Source organism: Tamandua tetradactyla, chromosome 12 (assembly GCF_023851605.1).
Source record: "Tamandua tetradactyla isolate mTamTet1 chromosome 12, mTamTet1.pri, whole genome shotgun sequence".
Classification (NCBI taxonomy): Eukaryota; Metazoa; Chordata; class Mammalia; order Pilosa; family Myrmecophagidae; genus Tamandua; species Tamandua tetradactyla.
This window is the reverse complement of record NC_135338.1, coordinates 70,600,884-70,620,304: the sequence shown is the minus strand read 5'-3', so window position 1 is coordinate 70,620,304 and position 19,421 is coordinate 70,600,884. Positions and strand designations below refer to the sequence as shown.

General features: G+C 45.4%; 2 protein-coding genes across 2 annotated transcripts in view; one reads left to right on the top strand and one right to left on the bottom strand.

Annotated features, from left to right (window-relative positions):
• The first annotated feature begins 3,258 nt into the window (after positions 1 to 3,258).
• On the top strand, positions 3,259 to 10,580 carry NR2E3 (nuclear receptor subfamily 2 group E member 3). Its single transcript, XM_077123889.1, has 9 exons — positions 3,259 to 3,440; positions 4,287 to 4,442; positions 4,958 to 5,084; positions 5,252 to 5,355; positions 5,445 to 5,693; positions 5,862 to 6,037; positions 6,924 to 7,170; positions 7,471 to 7,576; positions 9,872 to 10,580. Exons 2-9 carry the CDS (start codon positions 4,337 to 4,339, stop codon positions 10,002 to 10,004), a joined length of 1,248 nt encoding a protein of 415 aa, XP_076980004.1. The 5' UTR covers positions 3,259 to 3,440; positions 4,287 to 4,336; the 3' UTR covers positions 10,005 to 10,580.
• A 5,661-nt stretch (positions 10,581 to 16,241) lies between these two features.
• The window catches only part of MYO9A (myosin IXA), a 401,408-nt gene continuing 398,228 nt past the window's right edge, over positions 16,242 to 19,421 (bottom strand). The window contains exon 42 of the mRNA XM_077123892.1: positions 16,242 to 19,015. Coding sequence (XP_076980007.1) covers positions 18,552 to 19,015 — 464 coding nt within the window. The 3' untranslated portion in view covers positions 16,242 to 18,551. The remainder of the gene's footprint in view (positions 19,016 to 19,421) is intronic.

Here is a 19,421-nt window from a genome sequence, read left to right as displayed (position 1 = left end):
CACACACACACTTCCCCCCAGCCCACCCCCACCCCCAGGCCTCCAGGGAGTCAGAAGGAAGTTGCTGACCTGTCTCCTGGGGAATAATTGCATTAGTGATAAGGTGGCCTCTGGCAGTCTCCTCCGCAGTCAGCAGATTCACGGCTTTGGGCTGAGTAATCCTTTGGTGTCTGCCCCAGCAGCTGGTGGTCACAGATTGGGAGAGCCCCCTGACAGCACCCCCTGCCCCCAGGTCCTGCCGGGCTTGGCCACCTTTCACCCAGCACAGAGCACAGCTCCCCCACTGAGCCTGACCCACCAAAGAACTGTGGGCCGAGGTTAGAGAGGAGTTCGGCAGGGATCAAAATGATGCCAGGGCCTGATATCGTGAGGTCAAAATAAACAGATGGGAAGATACAGGCAGGACAACCACCACAGGGGTCTTTTATTTAGATGGATTTGTTTTTGCCATTCTAAGCAATACATACCCACCATAGAATATCAGGAAAATATAGGCGAGTATAGGGCTCCCTGTTCATTAAGTGCCTTGTGAGCCGTGCACCCAGCTATCCCAAGGGGAAACAGGAAAACTGAAGCCCTGGACTCATTTTCTGAAAGTTAACCTGGAGTGAGGTCCTACATTGACCTACATTAACCTAGAGATCTCCTCTTGGAGAGAACTCGTGGGCTGGGGAGTCAGGGCAGGCAGCCTGGAGGAGGTGGGCCCTGCACAGGCCTTGAAGGATGGAGAGAGTTTGAGTGGATGGAGCAGGGAGACAGGGCAGCCCAAGATGGAGTATCATGAGAGAAAAAGCCCAGCACAGGAACCAGTCCCTCCTTTTCTGCATCTCCATTCAGCTTGTTTCCATCACACAGTGGCTCATTTGCCAGTGCCTTCTGGCCCCACAGTCCTTTGAATGCACTTGCCTGAAGGACTTTCTCCCAGTGTTTGCCCAGCCTTCTGAGGGTTTCAGGGAAAACCCTGTACCACCCAAACCCTCCCCAGAAAAGCCATGTTCTGTAACCTCAGCCAGCCTGCAGGGCTTCCCTGGAAAGCCTACCCCGTGCTGAGTCTCTCCCACAGAGATTGCTTCAGACCTTCCCATCCCCCTGCCCCTTTTCCACAAGTCCTCTCACCCTCAAAGGATGGCCTCACTTCCTGCCCCACAGAGAAAGGAAATGCTCTCGAGAGAGGCCATCCCAACATCTGCCTCCACCCCCCGCCCCAGCCCCTTCCCCACCCACCTCCCCTCTCTGGTTATGGGGCCAGGCTCCATGCTGGCCACTTAACATCTTGTTTAATCCCACCACAGCCCCACTAGGGGTTCTGTCATTCCCATTTTACAGATGATGAAACTGAAACTCGGAGGGGCAAGATAACTTGTGCGAGCCCACACAGGGAGGAAGCTGTAAGGCCAGGATCTGGGAAGAGCTGTGCTGACCCTGGAGCCTGGCCCTTAGGTCCGGGGTCCTTACAGGCAAGTGGTATTCTTTCAAGCTAAAGGTCGCTTCCTCTGCCACTGCTCTGCCACTTGGGAATCTCACTGGGATGCTGTAAACCCGCCCTGCCCTGCCCCGCCCCCAGCATCACCCCCTCCCTCCTTGGCTCTTTCTCCTTCGCATCTGAACACATTCAAGTAGCTCCCATTTTAAAAGGAAGTCTTCTTCTAACATATTTCTCTTTAAATATTTTCCTTGATGGAAATAAATCATTTAATGTTATCCTTCCTAAAAGCCTCTTAGCTGGGTCTCCCTCCTCTCCCAGCCAAACACTCTGCCTCCAGTTCCTCCCTCTGCACCCAGGGCAGCTCCACCTGCAGCAAATTACCTCATCTGTAAATTGAGGCTGGTAATGATAGCTCCCCTACCATTATTGGGAGGGTTGCTGTGAGGTTTAAAGACCATAGTTAAATACGCTACTTTCTCTTTATTATTACTGGTAATACGAATGGCCTCGCAGGACACTTGCCATGCCTTCCTCCAGAATCCCCCTGCCCTTGCTCTCCTGACTGTGCTGCCCTGATTTTCCCTCTGTGGCTCTGATGTTCCTTCCCAGCTCCTTTGTCAACAACTTTCCCTCTGCCCACGCCTCCAAGGTCAGAGGTCCTGGGGCTCAACTGTCAGGCATTCCCACCAGGTGGTCCCCGCCAGTCCTGGGGTTCTGGTTTTACCACCTCTGTGCGGATATGTTGGTGATAGATTGGTTTGGGGCATGCGGAATTGAACTGTGCCGTGGAACTCCAAATGGATCTTTGGATGGGAAGCTCTGGGCTTTCCAAAGTAGGAATCTGGTGTGAAGATGGGCATTGAAACCTTGAATGCACAGGAGATTGCCCGAGGAGAAGGTGAAGAGGTCTGCTGGGGCAGGCCTCTGCAGAACATTTAGGTAATGACAGGCTCAGGTCAGGGAGAAAGGCAGCAAAGACCCATGTTCCAGAATAAAGGAGGAGACAAGCTTTGGGAAGGAGGGAATGGTCAATCAAGTTCATGGGAGATTCCTTAGGCTTTGGCAGTTCAGTGGTCCTGGAGGGCTGCGTGGAAGGAGGCAGGGGAGGTGAGGGCAGAGGCAGAGGACAGGTGAGAGGCCTCAGCCCCGTGGCCTCTATCTTCTAAGGACCCAGAAAGCAGATTAGGCTGCAAAGTCCCCTGAGCTGACTTTCCAAATCCCCAATAGTGCTTCTCTGTCACAGTGAGGGTTAATGCCACTTACACAAGGGCCCACCCCTTAACTCCATGATCCTTCCAGAAGCTTCACACTGCCCTCCCTGTGGGGCTCTAAAGCTGGGTCAAACCCCACCTCGGGCTCACCCCAGAGGTGAGCTCAGGGCTGCTGAGGATGGTTGGCCCCCTCCAGTCCAACGTGGGACCTTCTGCTCAGTCCTAGGCATGGGGGTGGGAGGCAGCAATAGGAGAAGAGGGGCCGGAAAAGAAAGGGCTGTTAACTGTATGAGTATTGCTCTATGAACTTCTCAACAATGCTGAGAAGTAGCAATACTAACAGCACCCATCATTTATTATGCTCTTACCAAGTACCAGGCTCTGAAACATGTTTAGTGAACTGCCTTATTTTAATTTTCTCCCTATATCGTCATCACCTTGTTTACAGATGAGGAAACTGCAGTTCAGACAGATTAAATCACTTGCACAGGGATGCACGGCTGGTCTGTGACAGAGCAGGGATTTGAACTTGGGTCTGTCTACTCTCTCCACTCTCCCTGCTGGGGCATGGGGCTTGGGTCAAGGAGGCACAGACTCTTCCTTCCCTCTCTACCCCTCAGAACCATGGCTGGGCTGGAGCTGGGAAGACTGGGTCCGGGGACAACGGAGAGACCAGTGTGCCTGTGACTATGAGGCCAAGTCAGGGAAAAGATGGGGGGGGGGGGGATGCTGCTCTGAGAACACTTAGCCGACTCGGGAGTGGCTGTGCCCTCAGCCCCATTCTGTCCTGCAGGCCCAGCCAGGTAAGGAAAACACCTGCCAGCTCTGTTCCCACCGCCTCCCGAAAGGGCCCAGGTCACCCAGCCTCCAGGCCGACCCCCTACCCCCATCCTGCTGGCCTGGACCTGTCCCTCGTGGGACAGGAGGCCGCCTCTGGGCTGGGCATCTGGGGACTGCTAGCCTTCCAGAGTAGCCAGGACCCTGAAATCTTGTACCCTAAGCAGTGGTTTATCAGGGCTTGGGGGTGGGAACCCATGGAGCAGACAGCTGGACACAAGGACACACCATGAGTGCCCCGTGTGCTCAGAGCCACACAGGCACACGTACATCAGCCCCCACCTCAGAAAAGGTTCAAGTCCTGCATGTGGTGGAGTCCACACCTCCCTTCAAGATTTGGCATTGAATGACCAACAGATGAGAAGTCTGTTCCTTAGGGGCACAAAGGACCCTGGGGCCATTGGGTAGCACGGGGTCTGCAGCGGGGACAACAGGACTGACGGGGCCACCTTGGTAAGGCTGCAGGTGTGGCCGGTTGATCCTCTGTAGAAACAGTAAAGATTAAGAGGATCATAAACTGCTTCCAGGGGCTGCCCTTTGGGAGAAATCTTCTCAAGCCAGAGGCACTGCTGTGGGAGGTCTCTGGAAGCTGGAGCGGCAACTCAGTCTGTACAGAGGGGACAGGAAGCAGAGAGAGAGTGCAAGACAGGGAAGCAGGGGCAAATACAAAGACAGAGGGAGACAGCAGGGCCAGGAGGGCCAGGGAGAGGGAGAGATAGTGATAGAAGAGAGACTGAGACACAGACAGAGAGACAGAAGCAGAGAGACGGAGGCAGAGGCGAGGCCTGGCTCAGCAAAAAGGCTTCCCTCAGGCAGGAAGGTAGAGGTGCCTTGGGGTGCTAAACCAAGCCTGACAGCTCCGATGAGCTCCAGTGTGGCTGCAGCTGCACTTGCAGCTGTGGCTTCCTCTGTGGCTGCATCCAGGAAGGAGTCTCCAGGCAGGTGGAGGCTGGAGGATGATCTGACAGGTATGGCTTATTCTGGAGGTAAGGCCTGGGACCCTGGGAGGTGAGGTGTGCAGAGACCAGAGGAACTCAGGTCCAGCCCCCAAGGGCTGTAAGTGTGGGGGGACCTGTCGGCAAGCCCCGAATCCTAGAAGCATGGGGGTCAGCAGAGCTAGGACAGGATGGCTGAGCTGATGGGAAAGAAAAGAACGGGGATGCAGCCTAGGGGTTGGCAACAAAGAGGTCCCTAGCAGTGTTATGGGATGATGGAGGCTGGACTCACATGCAGAGAGAAGGAATGGGATGTGGGGATGTGGAGGAAGGAAATGTGCTCTTATTGGAATTTGGCTATAGAGAGGGCAGAAGCTAGGGGAGGAGTGGTGGTGGGTGACAAGGGAGACGTTTTTCAGGATGGATGAGATATGGGCAAGTTTAAATGTTGGTGAACAGGACCCTGTACGGGGAGAGTGCTATGAGGGGTGGAAGGAGGTCACTGCGGGGTGGGAGGGGAGTGCCCAGCCCCAGCCCTGCCTCCTCAGGCACGGGCCCCTCACTCCAGTGCCGGGTGTGTGGAGACAGCAGCAGTGGAAAGCACTATGGCATCTATGCCTGCAACGGTTGCAGTGGCTTCTTCAAGAGGAGTGTGAGGCGGAGGCTCATCTACAGGTGAGGGAGGGTGGGTCTGGTCTTGGAGGGCCCAGCTGTGATCCTCCCCTCAGGGCTCTTGAGATGGGTGGAGGTTGTTCAGGGAAGAATGGGCTAGGGCAAAAATGTCTGAAATCCATGGTCCAGGGCCTGGGTGGGACATTGACCCCTTGGTCTTTTGCCTGCAGGTGCCAGGTGGGTGCAGGGATGTGCCCTGTGGACAAGGCCCACCGGAATCAGTGCCAGGCCTGCCGGCTGAAGAAATGCTTGCAGGCAGGCATGAACCAGGACGGTGAGTCAGGGAGCCCACTTGAAGGGACATGACAGACCTGAATGGGGAGCATGACCTCAGGGCTGTCTTGACCCTGCCTGCCTCCCCAGCCGTCCAGAATGAGCGCCAGCCCCGAAGCACAGCCCAAGTCCGCCTGGACAACCTACAGTCAGACATTGAGCCCCGGTCAGAGACCTTCATGACCCCCCCACTGCCATCAGGGCCCAGACCCAAGGACTCCACGTCTGTTTCTGCAGCCCGAGCCCTAGGGCCTGGGGCCCTTACGTTGTCAGGGCACCACCACTTCATGACCAGCCTTATAACGGCTGAAACTTGTGCTAAGCTGGAGCCAGAGGATGGTAAGTGGGAGGAAGCTGAGGGCGAGACCAGGGGCTGGTGGGGCTAGCCCTTCTCCTCTGTTTCCAGTTCATAGTGGAGTCTCAGTACCCAGCCTTTTCCCTCTCATTTAGGTTCCCTGATGTCTCCTACAGAGCAGAGGCTGATGTAACAACCTTCTCTTTCAATAGCTGATGAGAATATTGATGTCACCGGCAATGACCCTGAGTTCCCCTCATCCCCATACTCCTCCTCCTTCCCCTGTGGCCTGGACAGCATCCATGAGACGTCAGCTCGTCTGCTCTTCGTGGCTGTCAAGTGGGCTAAGAACCTACCTGTCTTCTCCAATCTGCCCTTCCGGGACCAGGTACAGCCCCCAACAGGGAGCAGGGGGCCAGGCAATCCACACGGGTCAGTCAGCCTGGGGGTGCATATCTCCCAGTGAAGGTGAGGATTGGAGGTGCACACACTTTGGGATGGTGACAGTTGGGGACACACGTCTGAGTCAGTGATGGTCAAGGGTACATGTCTCAGGGATGGTACAGCCATCTCTGGGGTGGCAATGATGGTCAGGGGTGCACAGGGACCACCAGGAATTTGAAGACAGTGCCTATAGCCTCCTAAGTCTTCTTTCCTCTCGGACAAACCCTCAGGACCTTCAGATGTTCTCCATGTGATCTGAACAGCATGAGTGGCAGACACAGGATCCCCTTGCCCTTGACGCAGGTGCCTCTAAGTTCAGGGCTTGAGTTTCAGCCCAACTTCTCCACCTCTAGAATGCCTCTCTGGCTCTCTTATGGGATGGCAGGTCTCATATGATAAGCCCAGAAAGAGAGGCACATTGAGGGTCTGAGCCCCTCAGCCACAGTCTCTGTGTTTGGATGGAGCAGACTGCCTGAGTCTCTTAGATACACTCAACTTAGGGTGTTCTTAGTGAGTGTCCCTGAGGATTCCCATCCTCCCATACTTTAGACTTCTCGAAATGTTCTAGGTGAAGCTATGGATGGAATCTTTAGAGTATCTCAGAGCCTAGGCAGCTGGGGCAGATGGTGCCAAATCTCAGAGTTTTGGGCTCCTGATGGGAAATCCTGGGGGCTTCTGGGGGGTAGTTATAGGCAAAGGTCAAGGGAGTGATTTGGGTACCCAGGACCAGCCATCCTGGGAGCCATCCTGGAGGTCCCAAGAAGGTGGCAGATGTTCCCGACTCTGTCATGGTGTATCGGCTGAAACACTTGCATCCTTTCTGAGCACAGGTGATTCTGCTGGAAGAGGCGTGGAGTGAGCTCTTCCTCCTTGGAGCTATACAGTGGTCTCTGCCTCTGGAGAGCTGCCCACTGCTGGCCCCGCCTGAGGCCTCTGCTGCCAGCAGCTCTCAGAGCCGGCTCGTACTGGCCAGCATGGAAACACGTACCCTGCAGGAAACCATCTCACGGTTCCGGGCATTGGCAGTGGACCCTATGGAGTTTGCCTGCTTGAAGGCCCTGGTCCTCTTCAAACCAGGTAGCTGTAGAGTCTTGGCCCAAGACTTCCAGGGAAATGGTTGGGGTCAAAGAATGGGAATTCTAGTGACTTCCTGTCTTTTTTGTTATTTTTATTTTTATTTTTAGTGACTTCCTTTTGCCTCCCACTCTTCTTCCACCGCCACCAAGACACAGATGTGTGCAGGCTTCTTCCCTGGGGGGCAAGAGAAGATGTATAGGGATGGGCTCAAACCATAGCATTCCTCTGTGACTGCGAATGGGACAGGGCAGGCTGGGAAAGCATAGGGAAGAGTAGCTCACTGGTGTTGCTTCTCTCTAGAAACACGGGGCCTGAAGGATCCTGAGCATGTGGAGGCCTTGCAGGACCAGTCGCAAGTGATGCTCAGCCAGCACAGCAAGGCCCACCACCCCACTCAGCCTGTGAGGTGATCTGAGCATGTACCCACCTGACCTTCATCCCCTGCCTATGTCTCTGACACCATCTTAGGGCTTCACAGATGAGATAGGACAAGGGTCTCAGTCAAAACAGCAAATATCCAACATCTACTGTGTGCCAAACCCTGGCAGAGGGGGGCCAAAATGTAGATAAAGAAAAAATTGTTTCCTCCCAGGGGTACCTGGCACACTGACCAGAATAAAGATAAGAACTGTCCTCATCAGGTATTGAGGTTGTGTGTATCTGGAGATAAGAGACCCATTGGGAGTGGGGGTATATAGCAGAATTGAGAGGACTTTATGGAGGCAGGGCTGGACTTGTTAGGAAGGTCAGAGTCTAAAAGGAAGAGAAAGATAATTTACAAAGGCAGAGAAAGAGGGAAACATGATATGTTCTTAGGATAGGAGCTGGTTTGGAAGGAGCAACAAATTCCTTCTGGTGAGAAGGTGGTAAATGAAGCCAGAAAGATACTGCCATCATCCGGGGGATTCCATGGAGAGATCTTTAGGGGTGGCAATAGGGAATAAAAAGGAGATGCTAGATAGAAGACACTCTTGGAACTGAAGTGGAGGTAAAGAACAAGGGAAGAGGAGGATTTTGGAGGAAACAGGTATTAAAAATGTTAAAAAGGAAAGTTAGGAGGAAGATAGTTTTGAGGGAACATGATAAGATCACTTGGAAGTGTATGAGGGGCATCCTGTGGAGACAGCACTTGCATAAGCCACGTACATGGCCAAGCTGCAGGCTGAGAATGTGGCTAGGGTAGGGTGGGGAAGTAGCCAGTGCCTGGGACTGCCCAATATCAACAGATACAATGGAGACCTAGCAAGATGGACCACCTGGCCTCCAGGCATCCATTGTATATTTTCCACAATGCCATCTGCATTCTCTTGGGCCTCCAAGCAGTATTCATTAATCACCTCTAATCTGAAAAAATTATCCACAAGGAAAACAGGTAGTTTTTCTTTAAGAGTCGAAGTATACAAGGTATATACCATGTTGCACAGAAAAATTTCTGCTGCTTATGTATATAGAGAAAACAACTGCAGCTACTAAGACTTGACACAACATCCTAAGAGTGGTCATCACAGGCACGCAGATATTGGCTCACCGAGGCCAAGTTTCTGTTGGGGCCAGCTCCAAACATGTCCTGGCATACTGGTTTTGAGTCAAATTTCAAAATACTGATTTTCCTATGCTGCTTCTACAGCATTTCAATTCCAACTACTGGCAGAATTGAATGTAAAGATAATGATTTGGGGTTCTTTAAATCAATGTATTTCAGTTTTTTTAAACTACAGTCCCCAGAGAGAAATGCAATTTCCATCTTAAACCAATATACACTCAGACAACTGAAACAAAATTTCCACCAAATAATACCTACCCTTACATTGTACAATTTACTCTGATACTTGTATTTTAAATTTTTACAAGGCTGGTTGTGACCTACAAAATTTAATTTCAGACCCACTAATGGGTCTGTGGCTTGAAAAAAAATGTCCTGACTTTATAGTTAATATGACTGCTCAGAACCACTCACTTGGCACTCACAAAAAAAAAAACAAAAAAAAAACCCTTAGGCTGGGAAAACTCAGCAGATAACTGGATGGCAGGGGATGACTTCCCATAGTTCTATATGTTGGGATTTGAATGTGGAGCTGTCCACTTTAGAGTGGTCATCGTGACTTTGAACATCAACCCCAGCTGTGAAGTCTTCTACCCAGGGTAGATCTGGTCCTCCCCATCTGTCACTTGGGACTTCACCATTGACCTTCTTTACATTGGGCACCCCTGCCTTGGCAAGTGGTTCTTATTTAAAACTAAGATTTTTTTTTTTTCTGGATGAGTATCTCAGTCACCAAAATTATGCCTCAACTTCAGAACATTTCCAGCTGATGGCTACTCTGCTATCATCTTAGGTGGCTAACAGATGGGAATTTATAGTGATACTTTGAATATATATTTATATTGACCATCCTATAATTATAGCAATCATATATATATGATTAATAACAGTTTATAGATAAAGTCTCACTTTATAATGTTTATATACAATAAACAATATTTACTATTTTCATCTCACTTCAAAACTATAGTTTGAGGGGTTGGGTAAGGGTTGGGAATAGGTGGAGACAACTCCTCTAATGAGAGCGGCCTTTCCTCGAAATTCCTCCTTACTTGCCCTGCATATTTCTCATCTGTCCTCTCCTTCCCTGCTGCCTTTCATGCTTAGAACTTGTGCTTAGAAGCTGATAGTAAAACTGATGTTCTCTCTCCTGTTCAGGTTTGGGAAATTGCTCCTTCTCCTCCCATCTTTGAAGTTTATCACTTCTGAACGCATGGAGCTCCTCTTTTTCCGCAAAACCATAGGGAATACTCCAATGGAGAAACTCCTTTGTGATATGTTCAAAAACTAATGGGGATGTAAGTAAAATGGGTACAACCATTCTGGAAAACAAGTTGGCTCAATCTGCTAAAGCTAAATATTTCCCTACCCTTTGACCCAAGCAATTCCACTTGTAGGTATATATACCCAGCAAAAATGTCCACCAAAATGCATTATAAGAATATTCATAGCAGCTTTATTCGTAATAGCCAAAAAATTAAAAAAGTATATTAACAGTAAAATAGATTAATAATATAGTGTTATATTCATATAGCGTCATACACATATGACAGCATGAATAAATTTCACAGATATAAAAGTTGAATATAAGAAAACAGGTACAAATTTCATTCATACAACGTTCAAGATGAGGCAAGACTGACTGATAGTGATAAAGGTCAGAATAGCAGTTACCTCCAGGGGGTGGGATTGATTGGGAAGGGCACAAAGGGAGCCGTCTCGTGTGCTATAACATTATTTTGAGCTGAGTGGTAGTTTACAGATGTATTCATATGCAAAAATTCATTGAGCTGTATATACTTAAAATCTGTGACCTTTACTGTATTGTTGAGCCTCAATAAAAAAGTGGAAAAAATGTGAAAACGAATGTGGCCCTAGTCTCCCTTTCCTTCTTTGTTGCCAAAGAAGTAAATGAGACATTGAAAGAAGCAGCGCAAAGTCTTTGAATTTCAATGTGGCTTTCATTCCAAGTCAGGGTCCAGGTACAATGCCCTGTGGAAAATCTCCCAGATTCAACCATCAAGCTTTACTCCAGGTAGGATCCCACAATTCCCCAACATCTCTCAATCTTTTTAGTAATTATACTCCCTCACCCTTCCTTTCTCTTCTCAAGCAAAGGTGAGTAGCATCCACCTCAACATGGGGCAGCTACAGGCACTTTTTGGGAAAGAGAATCTCCATCATTTAATTCCTAATGCAAAGATGAAACTCAGACATACGTACGTCGAAGACAAACCCAGGAATCTGGAAAGAAAAAAGTAATAGTTAACATTTATCAAGCACTTTATATACCAAGTAGTAAGCTGAGCACTTAATATGTAGTTATTTAACCTTCCTTTAATAACTCTGGGGGAGGAACCAATGATTTCCATTTATACATGCAAACAACAACAACAACAACAAAAACAAACTTACAGAAGACTCAAATCTTGGTCTGACTCTCTTAACTCTGCTTAACCCTGGCATTGCCTCCTCCCCACTCTATTCTCAGAAGCTGAACAATTCTCTTGCATTTTCTACCTCCAAAGAAGAAATGCTTGATGTCAAGAAGGAAACAGTCATGTGAAAAATCAGTGAAATCCTGGGGGTTCTCTGCCCTTTGGCCTGTGCTTGAATTCCCCGGTTGATCAATACCCTACCTGAATGGAGGAAAGATGGATCAGACCACTCTCTACTCTGGAAATGACAATAGCCAGGCTGGTACCCTAAATGCTGTCCAGCTTAAGCCTCCCCATTTAAGTCCTCAAGAACTGGAGACTATCTTCTAAAAGCATCAGACTCCCCTCAGTTATTCAGGTAATTTAATGTCTATATTGCCATTATATCCAATCTGATGCCCTATCAAAAGTTCTATCTGTAAGATTTAGAGGCTTATAGAAAGCCTGAGCAAAGACACCCTAGCAAGAAACATGGTTTAGCAAGGCTTTAGTAATGGGGGAGAGGAGAAATAAGGAAACTCTGGATTTTCTGCATGATTTTTCTGTAAATCTATAACAGGGAGGGAGGGAGGAAGGAAAGAAGTGAGGGAGGCAGGCAGGCAGGCAGGCAGGCAGGCAGGACCTAGAACAGTGGCTGTGGATGATCAATAATTTTGAAAGGAAGGAAGGAAAAAAAAGAAAGAAAGAAAAACATGGTTGAAATATGAAGACACAGACCCTGCACATTTATGTTCCAAGTCTGGGTGTTGAGACATGATGAGACATGATGAGTAGTTGCTGAAGTACACAGGCTTGTATCTGGCAGGTGTGGGCACAGCAACTCTATTGAAAAAGAGATTGTTTGGGTTCTCCAGGAGAAAGTTTATGAAAATTAGAGGAGGTATTTATGCTGGATTGTCTGCCATCCCCTTCTAAGGTCTTCCTTGATGAGAAGTCAGGAACTACATTTCCCTTAAAATCCTGTTTCTTATGAATCTGGGTTAGAATTTGCTAATGGAAAGTACTTACTTGGAAGGTAAGAGAAGTCATTATTCTCGATGTCACTGCAGCCAGATGTGTGAGAAGACTGGAAATTTCACAAGTTTCCTGGCCAGCTCTAATTTAGAATTGCAGAAGCTTCCAGGCAGGCTTTTGAGAGCTTTGGAAATTTTGGCTGAGATCTGTGTTTGCATTCTTGACCTTCTGTGGGAGGTTCTCTAACCTTTGCTCCTTCAGTTCTTCCAATGTTTATATAAGGCTCTAATTCTTTTATTAAATCCTTTCCACCTGGAATACTTTGAGTGCCTTCTGTTTTCTTGACTGTTTAAAAAGTAGAGCTCTCAGTTGTTCCCAAGATTTAGTCAACCTTTTGTTGTAAAGTGACACCATAACAGCTCTGTTGCAGTGCATTTAGGACCCTTGCTAGGAGAGGGGATGAAGGCTCTTTCATGCCCTCAATGTCAGAAATGTCTTTGGTTATGATGCGCCATAGAGGTAATCAGTCCCTCTGGGCCCATGTGGACTTTTCCTTTCAATTGAAGCTGCAGTTCTCAAAAATTCATGAGACAACTGACTTATGACAACCCTAAGAGAATAAAGATTGGAAAGGCAGGGAAAGATTCAAAGATGCCTAGAAGTGCTCACTGAAGTTAATAAACGTCACCTGAAATGAGATCCAGCTATTGAGGAAGACTACATTATCCACTTAAACACCATTGGTTTTCCCCACTAAACTGAAGACTCTGAAAAGAAAATGTTGTTTTGTTGCCCAATTACAGTGCCCGTGGGTGATAAGTATTTGTTGAATGAATGGATGAATGGCCACAGAAAACTAGAAAGTGACATACTTCTTGACAATGTGCCAATGATGCCAACAAGAGACAACAATTAGGTATTATGAGTCTTATCTACTTTCATGGTCACGTCCCTGGCTCTACGACAATGTACGGCCACCCACTCGAGGAGAGATAACTTTAAAAAAAAACACAACAGCAACACCACCAAAAAAAAATCCCACAAAGATTCTGGTCCCTTTATACCTTGTATCTTCTTCTTTCTGCTCTTAAGACTTCATAATTACAAAGATTTGTTGTAGACTCAGTGATCTCAAAGGCCAAGTTTTTTTTTAAAAATGGCATTTCAAGGTTATATTTGGCCAATCAAGGAGAATTTAAGAACCATTCATTAATCATATCATTCCATAAAAGAAATTTTAATGTAAAAAAAATGGGAAGGATTACCTCAGAATTAGAAAAATTGAATAAATTTAGCACTAGGAAAAATTCACTACTTAACATTTTTCCCCATTTCACCTTAGACCTGTTTGTCATTTGGGAACCACTGATCTTATTTAATATGTTTATGCAATATTTGAGTGTCCAGAATCTCTTACTAGGTGCCAGGGATATAAAAGTCAGCAAGACACAGACACGTTTCTTGCATCAGGAAGCTTACATTAAACAATGGTAGGGCAGGGAGGTGTAGAGAACACAAGACATCTAACCCAGTTCAAGCGGTAAATGAAATTTCCCAGAACGACCCTTTACACTGAGACTTGAAGGATCAATCACAGTAATCTTGGGGAAGAGAAGTAAACTTGGGGAAGAGGACTCATTTTACAGATAGGAAAACTAACATCCAGAGAGGGGAAATTCCCCAAAGTCGTGAAGTAAATTTAATGGCAGAGCGAAAGTGATAAACTAGGTTTGACTTTCTGTTTCTACTGCAGCATCTTGCTCTGCCTCAACAAAAATCCCAGGGCTGATTATTAGAGATCTTGCTATTTCTTCAAATGGCCATTTTAGGTAAGGACCTCAAATGCAGATTTATATTGCCTTTCCCAGTCCAACTTAGCCCTTAACTGATAAATGAAGTCCCTACAGCTAGCAGCTAGCATCCATTACAGAAAAACCAAAAGCTTGAATCTCACCTTCACTGGAATTCAGTTGAGTTCCAGTAACTACCACCTCTGCACTATGTCAGTTTTGGCTGGGTCCTTTCCTTAAAACAAAGTACTACTGTTCTTGGGGTGGGAACCAGGATGGTCAGAAAACAAACCACACATATTGCTGCTTCTGGAAGCTTTGTTCTTTAATGAGCCATGGGGTGATTTGTTTTCAAGCTGCTTTTGTGTAGCCATACAGTGCATATTTTGAATGACATAAACTGCACTTTATACAGATGATGTCTTACTCCCGCCTCCCAACACCCACCCAGAAAGAAAAACCCAAAAAAAACAAAAAGGAAATTACAAAGTTAGCCTGTTAATTGCATCAGGAATGTAATTGGTTCTGTGGGTGAGATAAATCATTTGCCTCATAGAATTATTCTATTAAACAATAAAATGATATATTTCACAGGATAAATCCTTTTACAATACATACTCTTAAAAATTTACACTCAGCATACTTATAAATTACTTTAAATCCATTAAAATAATATAATACTAATCTGCAGCCTACATCTTTCCCGCAGTAAATAATACAATTACTTGGTTCAAAGGGTGCAACCGTTATATGATTTAAGAGGGATAATAATTAGGCACTAAGATAGATGGTTAGCAAAGTGACAAAACCTCTTGGTGCGGCTCTTTTGAAAACCATCAACCAAGAGACCAGTAAGACCTAAATAATTCCATGTCCACAGTCCTCATTTTATTGTTACTGTCTAACACCAAACCAAATGTGGTAGTTCCAGATGAAAAACAGTTAAAAGTACTCTGGGGGTATAGAAAACACAGAATACTCCAACAAATACCAAAGAGTTTTACTACAGAGGCTAATACAGTGTTGGGGGACAGTACTAACACGATGTTGGGAGACAGTGCTAGGGAGTCGACACAAAATTATGGAAAGACATTAAGACATTTGTCAACACAGAATAATGCATACTCCACGTCCAGCTCCCCACAAGAAAAAAAAAAAAGAGCGAGGAGGAGGAGGAGGAGGAGGAGAAGGAGGAGGAGGAGAAGGAAGATGAGGAGGAAAACAGTTTAGACACTGCTTCTTTACATAATTAAAACTCTCTTAGCTTTGAACATATCCTGAGAATGCTTTCTTCCTTCTAGTTCACCAAAGTGTTTATGAAAAGAACACATTCATTAGTTAGTTAAAAAAGAAAAAGCTCACAAGCAGTCAAAGTAGGACTGTAGAACCCTGCTGATCTCCTTCCAGCATGTTCTTCTGTAATCTTTGATAGTGAAATCAACCTTTATTCTGATGGAACAAGGAGAGAAGTCTTCACTGACCTCCCAACAGGGTAAGAGCTGTGGTAGGTTTACAAAACATGAGTCTGGGGAGCTAGTATTCCATCCCATCCCAATCAGTATCCCATCATCTGACCTCAGGTCTCTCTCCCTGCAAGGCTTGTATACGATGGTTGTATCTCCCTTTGTGTTTTCAGAAGTCAAAGTAGCAGAATAATTAAAATGAAGATCAAAGTACATTGTAAACTAAGCATGTCACTTCCCTGAATTCTGGCTGTATTTGCTGTTAGAGTACTAATTTACTTTGTGATTCAGAAAAATACAGTTCTTTGCTTCTATTACATTTCCCATGATAGTTTCGCAACTAAAGGAATAATTTGGTTTCAATGGGCAGAATTGAAAATCCAGGCTGTGTATGAGGCTGGAAATGTATGATGTGAACAGAATGCTCTGCATTTTGGACTGCCTAGAGTGAGGCTGCCACTTTGCTGCCATGCAGGGATTTCCTTTGGGACTTTTGTGAGCAAAGAAACAAAACCTGCATAGGAGAACCAACAGAAACAGACATATTTTGACACATATTAAGGTTAAATATCTTAAACATAAGTGATTGCAATCCATCATCACTTGTGGTAATGTAACACTAACCATAGAGAGAACCAGTTAAGGACAGTTGGGAAACAGATATAGGACCTGGTTCTGACATTTTTTTAAAAGGCTATGTCTTCATCTCATTATCAGGCAAACAATGCCTGTTATCCTCTAAGAACAACAGCTTTTTCTACTTCAGGAGGGTCCCACATTTTCTCTCCATTCTTATAATTGCACAGATCTTTCCTTCACACTGCCCTCCCCACAATTCCCGATTCTGATAGCTTATTAAATGATTAGAAATCCACAAATCTAGTAACTGAAAAACAAATATTTTTTATTTAATTTTAACCAAATTCAGGTTTCAGGTCCCTGAGAAAAATTATAATGTCTCTTAACATCCATCACCTACTTTCTATAAAGTGACCTTTTATTGCTAGTCATTTTTAATTGCCCCCAATTTATCTTGCCCCCAAATTCACCAAGATTTAGAAAGGAAATCATACTCCAAGATGTGTTCTCCAGGCCATTCCCTGGACCAAAGAAAATTGTTCAATAAGGGTAATCTCATATTTTTGTATGGTCTTAGGTAACGAGCTGAAGCAAGTGGAGAGCAGTAGTTATGCTCAGCAGAACACTACTCTACTAAGAATACTGAAACACAAGACCGTGCAGCCTGGTACTGGCCCCTGAGATGCCTGCAATCCCACCTAAACACAATGCTGAAGGGTTTTCTTCCAGGAGATTCTTAGAAATTCAGATCTTTAAAGACTTCATATTACTCCTCAGGACAGCAAGGACAAAGTGGCAGATGTCTGTGGGATATAAAAACCTATAATTTACTCATTAGTCATCATCAAACTGGATATTTTTAAAAGCTTCCTTTCCCAGGTTCAATTCTGAACCAAGCCTAGGGAGAGGTAAGGCCTGCTACCTGTAGCTGCCACACAGGTAGAATGATGTTCCAAGTCTGACCTCTGGGGCTAGACAATAACCTCTGAGGCAGTAGGATGAGGTTCAGTGTTGTTTAACAGGAGACTGCCTTAATGAAGGACTTAATATTTTCATAACTTCAAATCAATGAAGTATGAGACAGAAGAATAACCAAAATTCAGGTAACAGATAATAAAGGCTCTTTTTCAGAACAGTGCATGTGGCAGTTAGACAAGATGCATTTAGTAACTTTAAAAATAAACATTGTTCACATACTTAAGAAAGCATATCATGTTTCATTTTTCATACATTATAAATAGCAAAAACAAATGTCTAATCCCACAAACATTAAGCTGCTTAAAATGCTATAACTCAGGTGTATGGAGACACCCAGTGGTGAAAAATACTTATCCCTCAATACAGGGATGAGTGGCATTCACCTTCCTTCCCCCAATCCAACCTGGCCCCCTAATCTTTGGGAATAAATTCCATGGGAAGGAGTGAAGCACAAAGTTAAAAAGAAATATGCATATTATACATTCATATTTACAATAAACTTCAGTAACCAGTATATTAACAAAAATAGCTTCAAGTAGTTCTTGATTTTTTTTTCCATCTATTTAATACTGATAGTCTGAGGAAAAGAAGATAAAAGTAGATAAAAGTTAGATAGGTCATATTAAAAACTTTTTTCCCTCTTGCACTTTTTTTGGCAGCTTCTTTAACACTTATTTATGCAATGTTGTGTGTGAATATTTTGGGAGAATTAAATGGTCACATTATCTGTCTGAGTTCAGGGTGAGAATCCACTTACAGATAGAAAGGCTTGTATGTACTCTTCAGATCATCTATGCAAAGAGAAAAGCCTGAATGATTTAGGATGATACCCTCATGTTTAGGGAACACCATATCTCTGGGATATTAAAAAAAAAATTACAGGAACCCGATCCTAGGACGAGACAACATGAGAATAGTAAGGCTACTGAAACTTCAGTCCATGCAATATATTTGGCAGGAACTAACCAGGAATTAAACCAGTATTGATCAATGACATAAAAAACAAAATATATATTCTCTTCTTCATTATACAGCTAAAAGTTTGAGACATGCTCTGATGGATAACTGGAAACAAATGCTTTTTTACTTTCCCTAGAACATAACACAGTGTGTTTTTCAAAAGTTTTAAAATAGAGGGGTCAGGCTTTTTGTTATAAATACTTGGAAAAAAATTATATTCTACCATAGTTCCTCACTATCCCAAAATAAACCCAAAGGTGTTTTCTTTCATGGTTAAGAAAGATTTATATGCTTTCTTCAAATGTCAGAAATCAATGGGCCCTTTAAGTCATACCCAGTTGACCCTCCACATCTGGGAAGGGGAAAGAGGATGGGGAAGAGGCAACCAAAAAGACCTCCATAACTGACGAAAATCCCCAAACCCTAGGTGACTCTGTTTAGTGAAATCTCAATTAAAATACAGCAGCCAAGGCACAGCTGGCAGTATCCCCAGCAGGCTTCAAAGAGACCTTTCTACTTCTTCAGGAGGCCCAAGAATTCAGCACACAAAGTCTCAGGTATATGCTTGGGCAAGAGGCAGGACCACAATTAGGATGACTGTGGACAAGGTGATGAGAAGAGGCCCCAAAGATGTTGTTACCACTCTGTGTCCATGAAGTGACATATATCTGTCAGTTCAGACCATAAACTCATTATTCCCAAGGAGAGCTAGCTGTTGGGTGGAGCTGCAGTCTGGGTCCACAGTTTTCCTGTGGCCAGACAATTCTGTCTCCTCTGGGGTCTCTTTGGTTTTCTGGGGTGAGTTTTTCACATTCTTTAATTTTTGTTTTCCCTTTTCAGGGTTGAATGTTCCTCTGCTGATGAACTGAGGTCTGTCTTCTAGGGATCTGGTCTGGCACAATGGCCCTTCTGTTCCCAGGGCCTCACTAGTTGAGGCAGCTCGGTAGAATGGAGATTTGGAATAAATCTGAAATCGTTTTCTGGTTCCATGAGAAGATGTGGTGTCAGGCAGATATAAAGAGGAGACAGAAGAATCCACTGAATCCAAAGAGTCTTGCTGCTTTTTGAGCTGCTTTCGCAACTTGCCTGAAGGTTCAAACTTGCCACCCGCCTTCAGGGAACTAAGGGCTAAGCTTCTCTCTATTGCAAAAAAGAGACCAAAGCTGAAATTGATAGTTCCCTCTACAGCAAATCATCATATAATGACTAAGTATCACTGTCCACACATGAAATCTGCTGGGCTAAGATTTGGAAGGTCCAGGATACAACATGTATCTTGAGCACTGGCTTTCCTCTATAGTACATACAGGAGAAAATACTGACCTACAAACAACAACAACAAAACAAAACTGCATTACACTGAAAGGTTGCTTTGAAGAGGAATTTATATGGAAGTTTCACAAAGATCAGTATGTTTCAACTCCTAAAGACTTAGTCACATTCTCATGTGAAATCAGAGTATTCTTGAAAGGGACATTGTCTTAGCCTGGGAACTCTTTTTACTCTTTTACAAAACAAATCTGAAGTCTTTGGTCTAATGTATTCA

Coding starts and splice junctions, on each gene's coding strand:
- NR2E3 (XM_077123889.1), top strand. CDS start 4,337: ATGAGCTCCAGTGTGGCTGCAGCTGCACTTGCAGCTGTGGCTTCCTCT. Junction 5,085..5,251: donor AGGCGGAGGCTCATCTACAG/GTGAGGGAGGGT, acceptor TTTTGCCTGCAG/GTGCCAGGTGGGTGCAGGGA. Junction 5,694..5,861: donor TAAGCTGGAGCCAGAGGATG/GTAAGTGGGAGG, acceptor CTCTTTCAATAG/CTGATGAGAATATTGATGTC.